The sequence below is a fragment of the Neofelis nebulosa genome, chromosome 10, assembly GCF_028018385.1.
Source record: "Neofelis nebulosa isolate mNeoNeb1 chromosome 10, mNeoNeb1.pri, whole genome shotgun sequence".
NCBI lineage: Eukaryota > Metazoa > Chordata > Mammalia > Carnivora > Felidae > Neofelis > Neofelis nebulosa.
In genome coordinates, this window is record NC_080791.1 from 49,630,222 (window position 1) to 49,649,965 (window position 19,744).

A 19,744-nucleotide genomic window follows, 5' to 3' on the forward strand; every position below is an offset into this window, starting at 1 on the left:
TCTAGTTCCATCCACATAGTTAGAAATGGCAAGATTTCATTCCTTTTGATTGCTAAGTAATTCTCCATTGTATTATATATCACATCTTTATCCATTCATCCATCAGTGGACATTTGGGCTCTCTCCATACTTTGGCTATTGTCGATAGTGCTGCTATAAACATGCGGGTGCATGTGCTCCTTCAAAACAGCACACCTGGGGGCGCCTGGGTGGCGCAGTCGGTTAAGCGTCCGACTTCAGCCAGGTCACGATCTCGCGGTCCGTGAGTTCGAGCCCCGCGTCAGGCTCTGGGCTGATGGCTCGGAGCCTGGAGCCTGTTTCCGATTCTGTGTCTCCCTCTCTCTCTGCCCCTCCCCCGTTCATGCTCTGTCTCTCTCTGTCCAAAAATAAATAAAAAACGTTGAAAAAAAAAATTAAAAAAAAAAAAACAAAACAGCACACCTGTATCCCTTGGATAAATATCCAGTAGTGCAATTGCTGTGTTGTAGTGTAGTCCTATTTTTAATTTTTTGAGGAACCTCCACACTGTTTTCCAGAGTGGCTGCACCAGTTTGCATTCCCACCAGCAGTGCAAAAGAGATCCTTTTTCTCCACATCCTCGCCAACATCTGTTGTTGCCTGAGTTGTTAATGTTAGCCATTCTGAGAGGTGTGAGGTGGTATCTCATTGTGGTTTTGATTTGTATTTCCCTGATGATGAGTGATGTGGAGCATTTTTTCATGTGTTGGTTGGCCATCTGGATGTCTTCTTTGGAGAAGTGGCTATTCATTGAACATGAGCACTTCTTAATACTGTCACAGCATACTTAGATATTTGTTTCTGTTGTACTGAGATTTCTGGTTTTTATCTCATTAACAGCTGTTATTTTTCTCACCATTTTTGTTCAATGTCCGTTTCAATTTCAAAACTTGAATTTGATGAGTTACATTTTTTTTTATGTTTGCCTTTATTATTTTCCTTCCAATTTAGAGCTCTTGCAGCCTCTGCCCCCATCTGGCATTTTGGTAATCTGGTACCTTGTGGTGTATTTATGAAGATCGTAACTGAAGATTTTAGGAAAAGTGGCCCAAATTGTTCAGAGACCATCCACGATTCCTGGGGTGCTATTACTCGACTCGCAAGAACGGGTAAGCTTTAATTAATAGAATAAAATCATGGAGTGTTTTACCTTTCACTTGTTAAATTCAACACTTGCTTGTTTTTATTTTTAAGTATAACATACAGAAAAGTACACAAATCAAAATACATCACTTGATGAATTTTCATGGAGTGAAACATAACCAGTATGGTATTTTAGTATAATAATCATCCACCGTAATCAAGAACATAGTACTATGTTTTGTATCTGCTGTCTTTTGTTCAACACTATGTTTGTCAGATACTTGTTTGTTTTATTTTATTGTGGTTTATGCATTTTGATTGCTCTCTGATGTTCCATTTGTTTATTTATTTACTTATTTCAAAAGTATCTTTGAAACAGGAAATAATTCAAATAAATTCTGGCACACCCCATGAAGATAGACAACTTGTTTATCATGGGATTTTCCAGTTACTTTAAAAATATTTTATTGAATGTTGAAAAAGCATACTTGGAGAAATGGTATAGAAGATTGAATTTTCTAAAATACCAAGTGATCAGTAAAGCCTCTGTCAAGTAGTGGTTTTTATATTCCAACAATGTGATTCTGTTTTCAGGCAGTGGCTTGCATTGGCTTTCTGAAGCCCTTCACTTATGTACCCCATTAAGAAATTCGCAGGATGTTCAGCATTTGAAAGGCTGGATCTCTGAAACCTGGATAAATCTGGCAATGGTGGACTACCCTTATGAGTCTAACTTTTTACAGCCTTTGCCTGCTTGGCCTATCAAGGTAATAGGAAAATATCCTTTCATTACTTTTTTTTACTTAAGTTTACTTATTTATTTTGAGAGGGGAGAGGGACAGAGAGATAGGGTGAGAGAGAATCCCAAGCAGGCTCCATGCTGTCAGCATTGAGCCCAACATGGGGCTTGAACTCTTGAACCGTGAGATCATGACCTGAGCCAAAATCAAAAGTCAGATGCTTAAGGGACTTGAGCCATCAGGCCCCTCTCCTTCATCACTTTTAATATGAACTTTTCTCTCTCTCTCTTTTTGTTTTGTTTTTTAACCTGGTGCTTTCTGTGACTTTTAGTATCAGAGGAATTTCCAATGACAAAGGGGCTCTGAGTATGACCAACCTGGGCAGAAATTCTGGCTTCTGTCACTTTCTGGTTACTCAACCTTGGACACCTTACCTAATGTTTGTAAACATCAGTTTCCTCTGATTTGAATAAAGGAGATAAATGTATAGATTATAGAGTTGTATGATTTAGAGCTAAGACCGGTAGTTGCTGCTAATGGAACGATTACTGTGTGCCAAGTCCTGTGCTGTACACTTTGCATGCACAATTTACTCCATCTTTGTCATACATCTGAGACACATAGACCTATGTCATATATGGTTAGTGCTTAATAAAAGGCAACTGCTATCATAGTGCTATGACTCAGTCAACTGCTAATGTGTTCTAAGTGCTCGACATATAAAGGAGTGATCCCCATGCAGCAGGGTGGAGTGGAAGGAGTACTGACTCTGGATCTTTGATCCAGAACCACCATATACCAGCTGTGTGATCTTGGGCGAGGCTGTCTTCTTCCTGAGCCTCCCTGTCTTCCTCTGCAAAATGAGGTAATGATACTTACATTCTCCACAGGGTTGTGCTGAGGATCAAATAAAATATTAGACATGAAAGTACTGTGGAAACTGTAAAGATACATCGCACCATAAATTTTAAAGTTCTTTTCATGACAAAATTCTTTATTGTGTATCCATCCTCTTTTAAGCATTTCTTTGTAAAGAATATTCTTATTAGTTTTAAAATTAAAGTTTGGCTAACTTGATGGTTAAGTTTAGAGAATATAATTGATTCTACAGGTAGAATGAGTGCTGGAAATATAAATAGACTTGGTCAGATGAAAACCAGTTTTCAAAAGCACTTTGAACTTAACAGTCCCTTTGAACTATTTAAAAAATTTTTTTTCTTAATGTTTATATTTTAGAGAAAGAGAGAGAGACAGAGAGAGAGAGACAGAGAGAGAGTGTGAGCAGGGGAGGGGCAGAGAGAGAGGGAGACAGAATCCATAGCAGGCTCCAGGCTCTGAGCTGTCAGCTCTGTTGGGCTCTGAGCCCAACGTGGGGCTTGAACTCATGAACCTTGAGCTGAAGTCAAGACGCTTAACTGACTGAGCCACCCAGGTGCCCCATCAGTCCCTTTGAACTATTAAATGAACATTTTGCTTAAAACTTTGTAACCCACATAGAACAAGGTCATTTGCTATTAGAGATCCTATTCTTCATCTAAAAGCTAGAATGAGAAGTGGATGTCTTGCACATAGCAGGCCAGAGGTAAATTTGTATTGAATTCAATTGAATTTAGACAATACAGAGTTATTTAAAAGATCAGATCTCTCTCATGGTAAGAAAACCTGGATCAAAATAATGAGAAAAAAACTAAATTTGAGCCAGTTAGCCTCCATACATGTCTTTGTGCTAATAATGCCTTATCTCTCTTATTTTACTATTTACAGAACACTTTCATATATGCTGTCCCATTTAATCCCCACAAAAATACTCTGGGAAAAAGAGGTACAATGGAGTGGAAATTTAAGCTCAGTCAAGAAATGGGGAAAGCACAATTTGAACTTGGGTCTACCATTGTTCAGAGCCTCTGATCTTTTACCATATCGCACTGGATTAGGAGAGGATTTGGCTGGATTTTGGGGTGGATCTCTAGCCACATTGTGACAACTATCAAATTTAACTATAGTCTGTTTACAAAGTGAAAATTAAGTTTGCATTTTTATGCCCATTTGAAGAACAGATGAGTTGTCACATGATAAGCATATGGGAATGGGGCGCCTAGGTGGCTCAGTCAGTTGAGTGTCCAACTCTTGATTTCGGCTCAGGTCATGATCTCACAGTTTATGAGTTCAAGCCCCGCGCTGGGCTCTGTGCTGTCAGTGCGGAGCCTGCTTGGGATTCTTGTTGTCTCCCACTCTGCCCCTATCCTTCTTGCACTCTGTCACTCTCTCAAAATAAATACATAAATCAAAAACATACAGGGAATTCCCTTGGTATTTGGAACAGAAGTTGGCAAACTTTATTTGTAAAGAGCTAATAATAAAAATTTTAGGTTTTGTGGGCCATTTGGTCTCTGTCACAGTTGCTCTGTTCTGCAGGTGTGGCAGGAAAGTAGCCATAGGCAAATACAAGTAAATGAGGAAGACTATGCAATAATACTTTATTTATAAAATAAGCAGTAGCCTGGATTTGGCCTGGGGGTGTGCCGACCCCTGATTTATAAAAAAGCCAGAGGAATACAGCTTTTTTGTGTTCATTTGTATTATGATTTGGAACAAGGAACACTAACTTTGCTTTTCTCCCCATTTCTTTAATGTTGCTTTTGAAAAATTTGCTGATGCATCTCACATGTAAATAAATATCCTATCCTTCCTCTCTCCTAAGTATTCATTAAAAATTCATTCATTCAAAATTAGTAGAGTATATCTCAAATATTCTGCCATTTATTTTTGATTTAGCACAGTCCTTCTTTTATCTTCTGTATATATGCATTATAAAAGTTTATTTTTAAGGCAAGGTAATTTGTGTCTTTGCCCGACAATCAGGTTTTACTTCTTTTCTCCAGGACTACTTCTTGTTATTCTCTTCAGTCATTTCTTACTGGTTTTATCCTTTCTTTTGGCATATTAAGGAATTCTTGGTTGCTTATAATATATTTATGTTTCTGTTTCTTGCCTGCACCCAACCAAAAGAAATCTCTCATTGCCCCCTGCTTGAGAACTTTCCATTGCCTCTATTTCCAGTTTTATCCTATATGATTTCAGAGTTTTTCTACTACATGTCTCCCTCCCAAACTTTTAGCTTCAGATCACTTTCTTTCACTGTTCATTCTATTTCTCCTTTCTTGACCTCCTCTCTGTTCTCCCAACCCACTAATCCCAGGAACACTACCCAGTTGGGGACCGCTCTTTCACTTGGATAGTTCCATTTAACCATAACTCCTCCTCCCTCTGATACACTTCCTCCTTTTTAAAAGGCTGACAAACAGCCGTCCTTTTCTAAGTCTGTAACTTAGGCTTAGGATAGTGAGATAATGTGTAACAGTTGGGTTATGAAAAAAAGTAGGTGATTTCCAATTCTGCCTGGACCCTACAGAGGCAGTGATTGAATGCCTTTTCCGTGTCAACTCTAGTATCGTTCTTTTTAATTTGTTTGTGGGCTTTGCACACTCAGACTCCATTTGCTTTTGTTTACTGTTAACAGAAGCTGCAACATTCATGCAGAAATAATCATGGACTTGGCTGAGAGAGCACAAGGAAGAAGAGAAAAGGGAAATAGAAAACCTCTCTGTCATTTGACTGCTCTGTCAGCATAGAAACTACTAGGTCTCTTCTCAGCTGAAAGAACAGTTTTTAAGGATACTATAGTGGTTATTGATTTTGGAATAATTTTTTAGCTGATAACTCACCAAATCTTTTGGCTTGGCCTTCTGAGCATGCAGTTAGATGTAGTGAAATAATAAGACATAAAATGGAAAATCTCTTCCGTTTGTCTTGGTGTTTGATAATGTATGCGACCTCTCTGGGTGGTTTAAGCGGTTTAGGTGCATTCTATGAAAAGGGAGCTTTTAATGACAAAACTAATGTGATTATCTGTGAGTGTGAGAGGGGTATTGAAGCCGTAGAGAAAGAAAATCTGTTAGAAAAGCTGAATGTATCTGCTTAATCCTTTCTCTAATGTGGATGGGCCATACTTTCCGAGAGGAGGTTGGTCTTTTTTTTTTTTTTAACCCATCTTCTTTCCTTCTTTTAAAAATTTTTCTTTGCCCCCTTTTTATTTCTCTTATTCAGACGTTTATCCTTATAGGTAAGAGGACACATAAAGCTTTTAAACAAATCATTATCTTTACACTGTCTAGTGTATGTGGGATCAAAGGGGAGATTCTAAATATCTGGGTGTAGAGCTAATTAGTTTGGTACTAAGATTGAAATGTTCTTTTACCATGATTTCTAGACTCTTTAAAACAAGAATTATTAAAATGGACTTCTAATGCTCTTTTTAAGTTTTTCCTGAATGTTCATCTTTGTTCTAGGAAATAGAAAGTGAATTAAATCTATTTCATATGTTGATTTTTGAGCCTCATATGAATTACTCTACTGTTTTACAGTTTTCTTTTTTGTTGCATGATAAAAAAAAGTTGTTTGGTTTTTACATTGCCACAGAATCCCTTTTATTTAAGTTTTTATGTAAAACAAACTTAGAAAAATATAAAGATAATCTAAGAATAAAAAAATTTGCGGGGCATCTGGGTGGCTCAGTCGGTTGAGCATCCGACTTCGGCTCAGGTCATGATCTCGTAGTTTGTGAGTTCGAGCCCCGCATCAGGCTCTGTACTGACAGCTCAGAATTCTGTGCTCAGAATTCAGCCTGCTTCGAATTCTGTGTCTCCCTCTCTCTGCCCCTTCCTCACTCATGCTCTGTCTCTCAAAGATGAATAAACGTTAAAACAATGTTTTTGCTTAAAAAATTAAGCGTGAGACTACAGGTATATTTAGGTACCGTTTGTGTTATTTTTCTCTTACACTACAGTTTTGAAGTTGAGTATGTTTAGTATTGGCAGTTACAAATGGAAGCTCCACAGCGAATCTTGCATTTGAATGCCAGCTCTGCCACTTTCTGGCTGTGTGACTGGGACAGGTTTATTAACCTCTCTGTTCTTTAGTTTCCTCATATGCAAAGTGGGGATAATAGTAATTGTAATGCTTATTAGGGTCATTATGAGAATTTAATAGGACCCAGTGCTTAGTAAGCACTAAATTGATACTAGTTATATAATGATAACAAGAGGTATTATTGTTGTATATAGTAACAGAGAAGCAGTGTTGTACTAGGACTTTGTGGCCAAAGTGTGGGTTCAGAACTTATATTCATAGTTTTAAAATTGTATATCTTTAGCCAGACCTCTCTGAGCTTGTTTTCTCCTCTGTGATATGGGGATGGTCGTTATATGTTTTCCCCTGGGTCATCATAGGGAAAGTACCTGACCACGAGGAACCACAAGTTGGACTAGCAGCCTCAGTCCCAGTTGCTCTCATATCACTGAATTTATGACCTAAATAGAAACGCTATACCTTATATAGAAAGTGTTTGGAAGAAGCTAATTTGATAGTGTCCACAAGATAAATAGGAAATATAGTACAGGGGCTACATGAGTGTCGAGTATTCTGAATGGAAGTGGTTGGCAGGGACTCTTTCCTTGTTATTATAGGCCCTCAATAAACAATCAACAGGCCAAGTACTTGTACTCCTCAATTGGCTAATAACTGCACATTATCAGGCTTAAGGTGAAGGGAGTATTAGATGAAGTTGAACCAAAGATGCTGATACCTGACTGTGTTTGACTTATAAACATGGCAACTTCATATGGTTCAACTTAACATTTAGATAAGTTTTGTGCATCCTATGGATCTTTTATAAAAGTACGTGATTATCTTTTTTTGAATAAACATGGGAATAGTGCTGAGGTTTTGCTAGTATAACTCCAGTAATTTTTTGAAAACTTTATTCACTCTTTGCTACCATAATTGTTAAGGTAGTGTACAGAGATGCGTAGAGATTGTGTTGTTTACACTAGAGAATGATGCTTGTACTCACAGAATTTTTCACTTAGAAAGGAACTTTAGAAGCACCTAAAATAATAAAATTCCCTTAGTAAATTTGTAAATATTTTACCAAAAAAAATTTGTAAATATTTTACAAAAAGAAGTTTTTTTAGGCCTTCTATCTAATGTGCCAGTAGGGATTATAAATTGGTACTTTCTTTCTATAAGGCAGCTTGATGTAGCAAAAGCCTTAAAAATGGTTATTTCCTTTGAACTAATAACTCCTCTAAGAATTTATCTCAAGAAAACAGTTCAGGGTGTACGTAAAGATTTAGGCCCAAGGTTATTTATTGTAGCCTTATTTGTAGTAATGAAAGATTGGAAAAATGATACAAACGAACAATTGTAGGATTGCTTCAACTTTTCCTCAACTCCCCATCCTGATTGCTCCCCTCTACATTTTCTCATGTTGGTCAGTGTCCTTTTTAAAGTGTGGTGCTCGGAACTGGACCCAGTGCTCCAAGGGAGCCCTGACCTTACAGAGGACAGTGGGCCCAGGAGTGCCCTTAATCTGGATATGGAATTTCTATTAGTAGACGCCAAGTTTCTGACCACGATGTTCTCTCTGAGTAACTGGCACTGCCGAAACCCAAGTATTGTCAGCCGGTGCCGGTCCCCAGCCATGCCTGTGTCTTTTAAGGAGTGACAGTAACTGCTGTTTGCAGAGATGGCTATTCATGGGGACTCCTTTTCTTTGCCTGACAGAGGCCCAGTGTTCTAGCTCTGAGAGGGGATCTGATGCCAGCATGTGAGTCACACTTACTTGCTACTGTTCTTTAACAGAGTTTTAGGCCACTTGTTTGTTGTTGCTCATCAGCGCTCCCTTTTCCTCCTGCCTGGCTTACATTGTCACCCTGCCTCATCTACTGTGCTGTGCTTGGACATAATGCTCTCCTATGCATTCCGCGGGTCCATTCCATAGCTTTATGCTGCGTTTGGAAACAGCTGAATCCACCATTAGTGTCCACAAGTCAGGAAGGAATGCTGACCAACTGTTGGCAATAAGTAGTTTAACAAATTCTGTGATTGGTTCTTGATTTCCATATTTTCTTGAGTGTTTCTGATTGGCGTATTTCTTAGGGACATTTTCCAACAACTGTTAGGTATTTTTTGACTTACCATGAATAAATGAAAGTTGTGGAAAAGTAAAACACTGTTTTGCCTTTTTTCTTCAGTTTTCATTTTCTTATTGCTTTAGGCTTAACAGGTTTGCGAAGCTCTGAGTTTAGCTCAGTACTGTTTCTTCATGTACACCTTTTCAGGTTTATCTTACTCTTATGACCTCGCTGTTACTTTTTAAAGGTATATCCAGGTTATTTGGACATCTTAATTTCTGACTTTTCTTTTTTTTTTTTTAATTTTTTTTTAACGTTTATTTATTTTTGAGAAGAGAGAGACAGAGCATGAACAGGGAAGAGGCAGAGAGAGAGGGAGACACAGAATCTGAAACAGGCTCCAGGCTCTGAGCAGTCAGCGCAGAGCCCGACGCGGGGCTCTCCTGGAAGATTTCAAGTATTATTAATCTTAGTCACCAATATCTTCATTAGATCTCCAGAACTTATTCATCTTATAACTGAAAGTTTATATCCTTTGACCAACATTTCTGCATTTACCCATCGCCCTTCCCCAGCCCTTACCAACTGCCATTCTACCTTGGTTCTATGAGTTTGACTTTTTTAGATTCTACACATAACTGAGATCATACAATGTTTGTCTTTCTGTATCTGGCTTGTGTAATGTCTTCCAGTTTCATCCATATTCTCACAAATGGCAAGGCTTCTTTTTAAAGAGTGATTAATATTCCATTTCATTTATATACATCTCACATTTTCCTTATTCATTCATCCATCAATGGACACTTAAGTTTCCTTATCTTGGCTATTGTGAATAATGGTGCAGTGAACATGGGGGTGTAGATATTTCTTTTAGATCCTAATTTCCTTTCATGTGAATATTTGCCTAGAAGTGGAATTGCTGGATTTTATGGTAGTTTTATTTTTAATTTTTTGAGGAACTTCCATAATGTTTTCCACAATGTACCAATTTATATTCTCACCCATAGTGCACAAGGGTTCTGAGGAATTCCATGAAGATCCCTTATAGGCGCCTTATGAAGGCCGTGGTGGTGACCACCTGGTACACATTTCCGTATCACCTTTTTTTCCTTACCTTTTTCTGTCCCTGTCGTTTGTCTTCTTTGGGATCACATTCCCAAATAAACTACAAGCATGTATGTTTTGGTCCCAGGCTCTGTTTCTTTTTTTAAGGTTTTAAAATGTTTGTTTTTGAGAGAATGAGAGAAAGAACACAAGCAGGGGAGGCTCAGAGAGAGAGAGGGAGATACAGAATCTAAAGCATGCTCCAGGCTCTGAGCTGTCAGCACAGAGCCCAATGCGGGCTCAAACTCACAAACCTGAGATCATGACCTGAGCCGAAGTCAGACGCTTAACCGACCGAGCCACCCAGGCACCCCAATTTCTGACTTTTCTTACATTTGTTATTTCCAAAAACTTACTGGACATAGTGCACACTCTCTATCCCTTTTGGAAAGTCATGTTGTAGTTGAGCATGTTAAAGGCTCTGAGGATTCCCGCAGTCAAGTAAACTGTTCACATTTGCTGACACAATATTTCTTAAAATTATTTGACTCTGAAACCTTTTTTTCACAAAGTACCATTCAACATTTCACAGAAATATTTTTGTGCTGAATGCATTTGGAGAGAGACTTCGAATTTTCCTTATGATTCATTTCTGCAGTCTTTTCATATTTCCTCTTTTTTCAGAAAGGTGTTGCTGGAAACTGGTCCTAAACAGAACTAGGAGGAGAGGCTGGGTTTGCTTTCTGCTGTTCACTTCCTTTCTCAGTGCCTCCTTTTTGGGCATGTCCCCAGCCTGGGCCTTGTTGCTCCTGTTGCGTGGAGTCTCTCCCTGAAGTAGGGTAACTAGGCTCTTTCTTTCCTGGCTCCTTTTTCTCTCAGCTTGTCCCTCTCTCTTCCTGTCTCTTTTTTTAAAATCAGACTTGCCTGTTGAATACATCTTTTCCATATAAAATGAGAAAGGACCAAATCACTGACGTCATGATGCAAGCTGAGTGTGTTTCCCTTGCCATCGGGGGGCTATTTGCAGTTTTACAAAGGATGCTCCCTAAGCCTTGTAGCATAATGGATAAGATGCATATTTCATAGCTAGAGAGATCTGGGTTATATCTAGATCTTAACATTTACTAGGTGGATGACCTCGAGTAAAGCGATTTAACATAAGACTCAGTTTCTTTTTGTAAAATAATGGACAATAATATATCTGATAAGACTGTTTGAGGATTATATAATACAATGGTTGTAAACCCAGAGCTCAGTAATCAGTAAGTGGTGGTATTATGCAGCTGTGAAACCATTGCCTGTGATTTTTCCCCAGTATTTTATTGTTTTCAGTAAGATTTCAAACACAGAAATACTGAAATAATTGGACAGTGAACACGCATTAAAAATACCACCTAAATTCTATAAAAGTATTTTGTTAGATTTGATTTAGCACAGATATTTTTGGCTAGCCATCCCTCTATCCTTCATTCCATCTTATTTTTAAAATGCATTTCAGAATAAGTTGCAGACATCAGTATACTTCTCAGGGATACTTCACCTTTATCATCATTAATTAAAGTTCAGTATTTCTTTTTTTTTTTTTGAGATAAAATTTATATACAGTGAATTGCACACATCGCAAGTGAACTGTTTGTTGTGTAACCCAGACTTCCATGAAGATCAGGACTATTTCCCTACCCCTGAAAGTTCCCCATGCCTCTATCTAGTCATTCCTGCCCTCACTTCTGACCCCAAGTATTCTCTGTGATTTTTAGGTACTAGATTTCAGATGCTGATGATAGTCTAGTGACAGGAATATTTGGAAGCTGGGTTGCTGCCTGATATATTTCTTATCACACCACAGATACTGGAGCTTGGTATAGTTTTTCCATAAGAAATTTTATAAATTTTACATTTTCACAAAAATGTATTTATTCATTCAGCTAGCATTTAGTTGTCAGATACCTTGCTGAGTGCTGAGGGGGATGTTGTGGAATCAAATGAGTACAGTACAGTGTTACAGGGGTTTTGATAGAAGCAAGTACAGGGTATAAGTAGAAGCACAAAGGGAGTAGTGATTTAGTTCTCCCCAACTTGAGGGCATAGCTAATGATGGCCTCATAGAGGAAGTGATACTTGAGCTAAGTATTATAGAAGGTGTATTGGTGTTTGCCAGACATTACTGGAGTGCGAGAGTGAGAAAAGGGTATTTTAGGGTGAGCAAAGGCAAAGAGAAGAAAAAGACCCTGGTGTGTTGAGAATGGTTTTGCTAGGCTGGAACACAGCGTGCAAAAAAGATGAGGCTACAGTGGTAGGTGTGGAATACTTTGCATACCATACAAATGCAAATGCCCTTGGTTTATTTCTATAGCTTGGAGAGTAATTTAAATTTTACACTTGGAGAGTAATGGTTTATTCATTTATGAACAGGATTATACTCAAGAGATAGAAATTGTCAAGCAATGCTGTTAGATGTTTAAGATTATTTTATAGGCAAATCACAGTCATATTTCATCTTTATTTCATTAAAATTATGATTTTATAAATATATTCTGATTCTTCTTCTTTTATGTCTCTTTAAAATGACAGGTAGTGTGCAAGTATTTGAACAATCCCAGTTTATCTGATGCACAGCTGCTGCAGAATATTTTCCAAGCTCTGAATATATATTACAATTACTCAGGCCAGGCGAGATGCCTGAATATATCAGAGACAACAACTAGCAATCTGGGAACCCAGGGTTGGAGCTATCAGGTAAGCTTGCATAATTTCTTCAAGTGGAATTTCCCGCTGATACGGTTGTACTGTAAGATACTTCACAAGATTTTGTCACTAACCTGGGTCCAAATCTGGGCTCCATTATCTTTTTTTCTTCCTTCTTTCCTTCCTTCCTTCCTTCCTTCCTTCCTTCCTTCCTTCCTTCCTTCCTTCCTTCATGTATTTAATCATCACCAAGTATTTTCTGGGTACCCATGTGCCAGGCAACCTGCTAGACTCCAAAGATACAAAGATAAATATGACATGATCTCACCTTTAAATATAGTTCGTTGAAAAAGATACTAATATTACAATATCTCTTGGTAAGTCCTATCCAAAGCAATGCTTCCTATCAAAAGGAAGCATTTTATGGATGAAGAAAAGAAGGGGAGTCTGACTTGACTCTCTGAGCCTCCATCCCTTCACCTGCATGAGACTAATAATACTAATACTAATACTTTCCCTCCTGAGGGTTAAATATGATAATAGATGTGGAAAAAAGCAATTTACCGATGAGGAATATATAGCCCTAACTTTTGTTACTTCTCAGCTGAGCCTTTCCAGGAATAATGAGAGGTGGTATGACGTAGGTAAAGAGTAGGAGCTCTGAAACCAGACCGCCTGAGGTCAAACCCTAGCTTTGCTGCTACCAGCAGAATAACTTTGGACAAGTTATTTAACTCTTTGTGCTTTATTTTGTCATTGGATTGTCTTTTGTTTTCCTTTTTTAGGCTTGCACAGAAATGGTCATGCCTTTTTGTACTAATGGTATCGATGACATGTTTGAGCCTCGCTCATGGAACTTCAGGGAATATTCTGATGACTGTTTTAAACAGTGGGGTGTGAGACCAAGGCCCGCCTGGATCACTACTGTGTATGGAGGCAGAAACATCAGTTCACACAGCAACATTGTTTTTAGGTGAGTTTTTACTGGTGCAGAGAAAAACTTTGGTTGATGAAGACATTTGTAGAATAGCTGAGAAGGTAGAACCAGAAAAATGCTGATAGTAAAACAATATAGAATACAGGAGTGGTATCCATCATGTCTTTCTTTGAAAGACAGAGGATGCTGAGCAAGAGATACACTTTTATACTCTATTACAAACATGCTTAAAGGCTTAAAAACAGTAACAAAACTTAAATATTTTATTTTAAAAAACTAGCACAAAATGAAGTATCATTTGCTGTTCTCAATTTGTACTGCCCTTGTTACTGTTATTATTAATTGATAGTAAATATTTTTCACTATTTTTTCAGCAAACACTTTTGAGGTGCCTACTCTGTTCTGTTTCAGGCACTATATGAGGCACTTTAAATAAATTGCCTAATTGAATCCTCCCAGCAGCCCTCTGAAGTAGTTGTTATAGTCTCTGTTTTACTTAGGAGGAAAGCGAAGGTCGCTGAGTTCAGTCTCTTGCCAAACCTCATCCAGCTTTGTAATGGTTACTAAGTGGTAAACCAGATCTCAACCTTGGCCTGCCTGACTACAAAACCTGTGTTTGCTCCTCTATGTTACATTGCTTCTTTAGAAGGGATGTATTTGGTATTGGCTCACATCAGGGTTAATTGAGTAGACTCTATGTGTATGTGATTGTGATTTTAAAATTTCCATATTTTGGTTTGAACCTTAGGCTATCAGCTATTAAGAGAAAAACAAGTTACTTAAAAATTATTTCCCCAAATCTACATGGAGATAGTAGAGAGATAGCATATAGGCCTCTTAACCTGGAGCCATTGTTTAAACTGTAAATGTCATTCTTTTACAATCTCTTTAAAATGAGAGTCAAATTTGACCTTCTGGACATAGCCAATAGTTTTTTTGTTTTTGTTTTTGTTTGTGTTTTTTATTTTAGTAGTATTTTTTCTTAATATGAAATTTATTGTCAAATTGGTTTCCATTCAACACCCAGTGCTCATCCCAACAGGTGCCCTCCTCAATGCCCATCACCCACCCTCCCTTCCCTCCCACTCCCCATCAACCCTCAGTTTGTTCTCAGTTTTTAAGAGTCTTTTATGGTTTGCCTCCCTCCCTCTCTAACTTTTTTTTTCCTTCCCCTTCCCCATGGTCTTCTGTTAAGTTTCTCAGGATCCATATAAGAGTGAAAATATGTGGTATCTGTCTTTCTCTTTATGACTTATTTCACTTAGCATAACACTCTCCAGTTCCATCCACGTTGCTACAAAAGGCCATATTTCATTCTTTCTCATTGCCAAGTAGTATTCCATTCTGTATATAAACCACAATTTCTTTATCCATTCATCAGTTGATGGACATTTAGGCTCTTTCCATAATCTGGCTATTGTTGAAAGTGCTGCTATAAACATTGGGGTACAAGTGGCCTTATGCATCAGCACTCCTGTATCCCTTGGGTAAAAAAAATATGAAACGCTTCACAAATTTGCATGTCATCCTTGTGCAGGGGCCATGCTAATCTTCTCTGTATCATTCCAATTTCAGTATATGTGCTGCCGAAGCAAGCACTGTATGAGTTTGTTTAATGTATGAGTTTAATGTATGAGTTATGGGATTCAACCATAGATGAGTATCTTAGTAATCTATTTGCCCTTTTATATTATTTTCCTTAGGCTATCAAACTCATCATCATCATCATCATTGGGGGAGGGGGCAGATTTGGTGAGAAAAGATTTGGGAATAGAACTGAAGCAAGAAATGGAAATTCTAGCTCAGTGTTAGAAACTTTTAACTCAGTGTTAAGAGAGGACTTTCCAATAGAACTTTGCAAAGGTAAACTGAGCTATTTTAAGAAAAATTACTTAAGCTCTTAGATCCTCAGACTTCTTTTCTATAAAATGATAATAATAACTCATCCTACAGAGTTGTGTAATGCTTAAGAGTTAACCCAAGAAAATATTTGGCCCAGATTTGGCAAATATATGTGCTCAAAAAAGATTTGTTGAATGAATAAATGGAAGGACACTCTACCTTGTACTCATGTCCTAGACATAGGGAGTTATTCGTCTTTGCATGTCCTTCCCCTTCATCTTTTTCTCCTTTTCCTAAAACTCGGGCACCTTCCCAGAAACCTTCCCTGACTCCTCCAGGGAAGTGAGATTTACCCCATCCCCTTAGCTCCTCTAGGCCTGTGAATATCACTTAGCACTCTGGACATGATCTATTTATGTTTCTGTCTGCCCCATGAGATTGAAAACTTCTTAATGGCAGAGACTTTGACTTAATTGTATCTGTGCTTTCAGCATTTGCATCCAGTACCTGGCACATACTGGATGCCCAAGAAATATGTGTGTTGATAAAAACAAGGAACAAAATACAAAGTTTAGAAAGTCTGTAGAGGCATATGAGAGTGTAAAGGCAGGACTATGTGAAGGTACTGGTTTATCTTTTTACAGTGGCAAGTACTTTTTAAAAGAAATCTTTATGCTGCTAGGTGTGAGAAAATCCAGTATAGAAGTTTTATTTTTTATTATTATTATTTTTTTAATGTTTACTTATTTTGAGAGAGAGAGTGTGTGTGTACATGTGTGTGTGCGTGTGTATGCACATGCACATGCACAAGTGGGGGAGGAGCCGAGAGAGTGAGAATCCCAAGCAGGCTCCTCTCTGTTAGTACAGAGCCCAATGTGGGGCTCGATGTCAGAACCGTGAATGAGATCATGACCTGAAACGATATCAAGAGTTAGAAGGTTAACCGACTGAGCCACCTAGACGTCCCCAGTATATTTAAAAATTCAAAATTGTCCTGCTTTTCTAAAGTAAACACATTCCCAAAGTAAAGAAACAGCCTTAGGTGTGCCTCTGTTATCTCTACTTAGTGGCTACCAACTAGAAAACGGTTTTGGTTGATGAGTAAGAAAATGTCCAAGGAACCAGGTGGAAAGTATCTTTATGTCCATGCTTCTCTCCTTAGGTCATCTCACACAAGTCCAAATGTGACTGCTTTCCTGAATGGAAAGTTTAGTCCGTATCAGACAGGAAATTTGTCAGTGCAATTAAAACCTTGGCTTTGAAGTGAGGGAGACCAAGTTAGCTGTATAGACTCAGGCAAATTGCCAATATATAAAAGTTAGAAATAATGACTACCAAACAAGGTTACTTTAATGAGTAAATAGATTATCGTGGAAGTAAGCATTATGAGGACATTTTATCTGTTCACTGTTGAACACATAGTAGGTACTCAGTAAACGTTTGTTGAATGAATGAGGAGTTAATAACTAGGAGCCATTAATCATTCCATTTCAACAATTTTTTTATTGTACGGTTGTTTTGTTAGAAGGATTTCTTTTTTTCCCCAACCCCAACTGGTAAGAAACTATTTTACCAATGGTCGTGCTCAGTAATTTAAATATAAATCCAAAAGGGAGTCCCTGAGGAGCTGGTTAGTTTAATATCATTTCTCAGGCAAATTAATTGTTGCTAGTGATTAGAAGCTCACTGTTGGGAATTTTATCCAGGCATCTAGACTCTCTCATGAAAGCCAGTATTTTTTTGGTAAATGTCCCAGTGGCTGGTTAAGCTTTCACGTGTCTAGGACCAAGAAATTCAAGTCCATGTGCATCTTGGGTCTCTCGGCAACTCCAAACACTGTTGCTAAGCCACTGGGCTGATTCAGATGACCTTTTAAATCAAATGCAGTTTGCTTATTATGTGGCTGTTGGGATGGCTTTTTTGTTTTGCAAATAATGGAGAGTTTCCTATCTGGGTTGGTCCTGTTAAATTGGAATAATGATAAAGGCGATTTGTTCACTTAAGAAAATCTAACCCCTTGTGTAGTTTACTTTAAGAATTTATCTGGTAGTTGAAAACTAAGACTGTTATTTTGCACGTGAGTTTTCCTTTTCATTTTTAATGAAACCAAAAATGTACATTTTTGGAGTGATTTCTTTCCAAGAATGATGTTATTAAGTTGAAGTTGAATTAATTTTTTTTAAAAGAGAAATGTGGTGGGAATTGTAAAAGGAATTTAAAATTGTATCTCAAACACGCATATATTTAATGTACCTAAATGCTTATTTTCTCATTTAGCTTGTACATTAACTGGAAAATGTTGACCACATTACTTTTCTGGCCAAATGTCTGTGAGACATCCCTTTTCATGATTTCACATCCCTTTTCATGATTCATTTACCTCTCAGAAGTATTAACACTTCTCATACTTACAGAATATGATAATTATTGTAATAATACTGCACATTTGTGTAGTATTTTATAGTTTATATCTTACTACCACATATATTATTTAACTTGAGCCTCACAAGATCTCTGTGATGGAGGGGCATTATCTTTTAAAAAAATTTATTTTTTGTTATATATGTGGGAATTAAGGTTCACATATGTTAGGTGACTTACTTAAAGTCATGGGCTGGTAGGGCAATAAAACTTACATCTTCTTAGTTAGTGGTTCTTCTCACTACTATACACAACTGAAGGTTAGTCTCTCTATATCTGTATTGATCATTTATATTAACTTTGGTTTCCCACATAAAAAGTACTGAAGTGATTTCATATGCCTGAACTTGCCTACATATATTTATATATCTCTTTGTAGGGCATTTGGTACAAGGCCGCAGACATCTAAACACTTAAAAAAATTTTTTTCATTCACACAATAAACACCTGGCTCCTACCATGTGCCAGGTCTGGTCTAGGCACTGTGGGCAGTAATAAACAAAAGAGACAAAAATCCCTGCCCTCATGGAGTTGTAGTTGGAGAGCTGACAGTGCAGAGCCTGCTTGGGATTCTCTCTTCCTCTCTCTCTCTGCCTGGCCCCTGCTCATGCTCTCTCTCTCTCTCTCTCTCTCAAAATAAATAAGCATTTTTAAAAAAGATATTATTGGATAGGCATCTGTATAGATTGTACTTATAGATGAGACTTTTAAAAATGATTATGCAAATTATGGGAACAATTTCATATATCTGATAATGTGACCTTGAATATTTGTTATTTCAGGCTTTGTAACAATATCAGCAAAATGGAATGTACATGAAACAAATGTCAGAAAGCATATAGAAATGTTCCATAAGTGATATGTAGATAAAGATATACCAAAAAGTGCAGTACCAGGGGAAAGTAATCTAATAGCTACCAGGTTCTTAATCCAGGTATTTCAGTCTTTATTTTATTTTGAGGAATCTAAACTTCCATAAGATTAGGAAGGTGAGGCGCAGACCTGGCACTGGAACCCAGGTGTGTCTGATCCCAAAGCTCATGTTCTCATTCTGCACCATACAAGTCAAGAGTGCTGTTGATTTACGATGTGTGCATGAAAGATTGAACATTAGACTGGGGCTACAAGGTCTGAATTTGTATCTCAGATTTGCCGCTGCTAGATGAATGATATGGACAAATCTTTTAGTTTCTCTGGGTACTAGTTTTCTTGTCTATAAAGAGTTGTTATTAAACCTACCTCACAGAGTTGTTATAATAGTCAAGGCTTTGTAAATTCTAAACTACTCTATGCACATATGGAGTTAATAAATGTTAGGAAGGAATTTGATTTCTAATAGCATCTAGAATAAAATACTTAGGAATAAGTTTAACAAAAGAAGTGTAAGACTTACACAACTACAAAACATTGTTGGAAGAAATTAAAATCTAAATAAATGGAAAGACATCTCATGTTCTTGTCGAAGAGATAATATTGATAAGGTGTTAATAGTCTATAAATTGATCTACAAATTCAATGCAATCTCTATGAAAATCTCAGCTCGCTTTTTCACATAAATTGACAAGCTGATCTTAAAAGTGTAAGGGACCCAAAATAGCCAGAATAATCTTGAAAAGGGAGGACAGGGGCACCTGGGTGGTTCAGTTGGTTAAGTGTCCGACTTTGGCTCAAGTCATGATCTCGCACTTTGTGAGTTTGAGCCCTGCATGGGGCTGGGCTCTCTGCTGTCAGTGCAGAGCCTGCTTCAGATCCTCTGTCCCCTTAGCTCTCTGCCCCTCCCCCACTCCTTTCTCTCTCTCTCTCTCTCTCTCTCTCTGTCTGTCTCTCAATAAAAATTATGAAAAAAAAGAACAAATTTAAAGAACTCATATCTCATACTTCCTGTTTTCAAATTTATTATTATAAAGCTACCATAACCAATATATTAGGATACTACCATAAGGACCTACAGATCAGTCAAAGAGAATTGACCGTCTGGAAGTCTTCCCTTGGTATATATA

The 19,744-nt window shown here is 37.7% G+C and overlaps 1 protein-coding gene and 1 non-coding gene across 6 annotated transcripts in view; one reads left to right on the forward strand and one right to left on the reverse strand.

Annotated features, from left to right (window-relative positions):
* PRCP (prolylcarboxypeptidase) overlaps positions 1-19,744 on the forward strand; it is a 141,515-nt gene that overhangs the window by 54,678 nt on the left and 67,093 nt on the right. For all 5 annotated transcript variants that reach the window (XR_009249654.1, XR_009249655.1, XM_058687637.1 and 2 more), the window contains exons 6-9: positions 970-1,127; positions 1,696-1,868; positions 12,431-12,595; positions 13,330-13,517. Coding sequence is in view for 3 of the 5 variants with exons in the window: in XM_058687637.1 (XP_058543620.1) it covers positions 970-1,127; positions 1,696-1,868; positions 12,431-12,595; positions 13,330-13,517 (684 nt within the window). In the remaining 2 variants the exon portion in view is untranslated. The remainder of the gene's footprint in view (positions 1-969; positions 1,128-1,695; positions 1,869-12,430; positions 12,596-13,329; positions 13,518-19,744) is intronic.
* Positions 14,974-15,080, reverse strand: LOC131489017 (U6 spliceosomal RNA). The gene has a single exon (XR_009250378.1). It is a non-coding gene; the product is annotated as a U6 spliceosomal RNA (small nuclear RNA).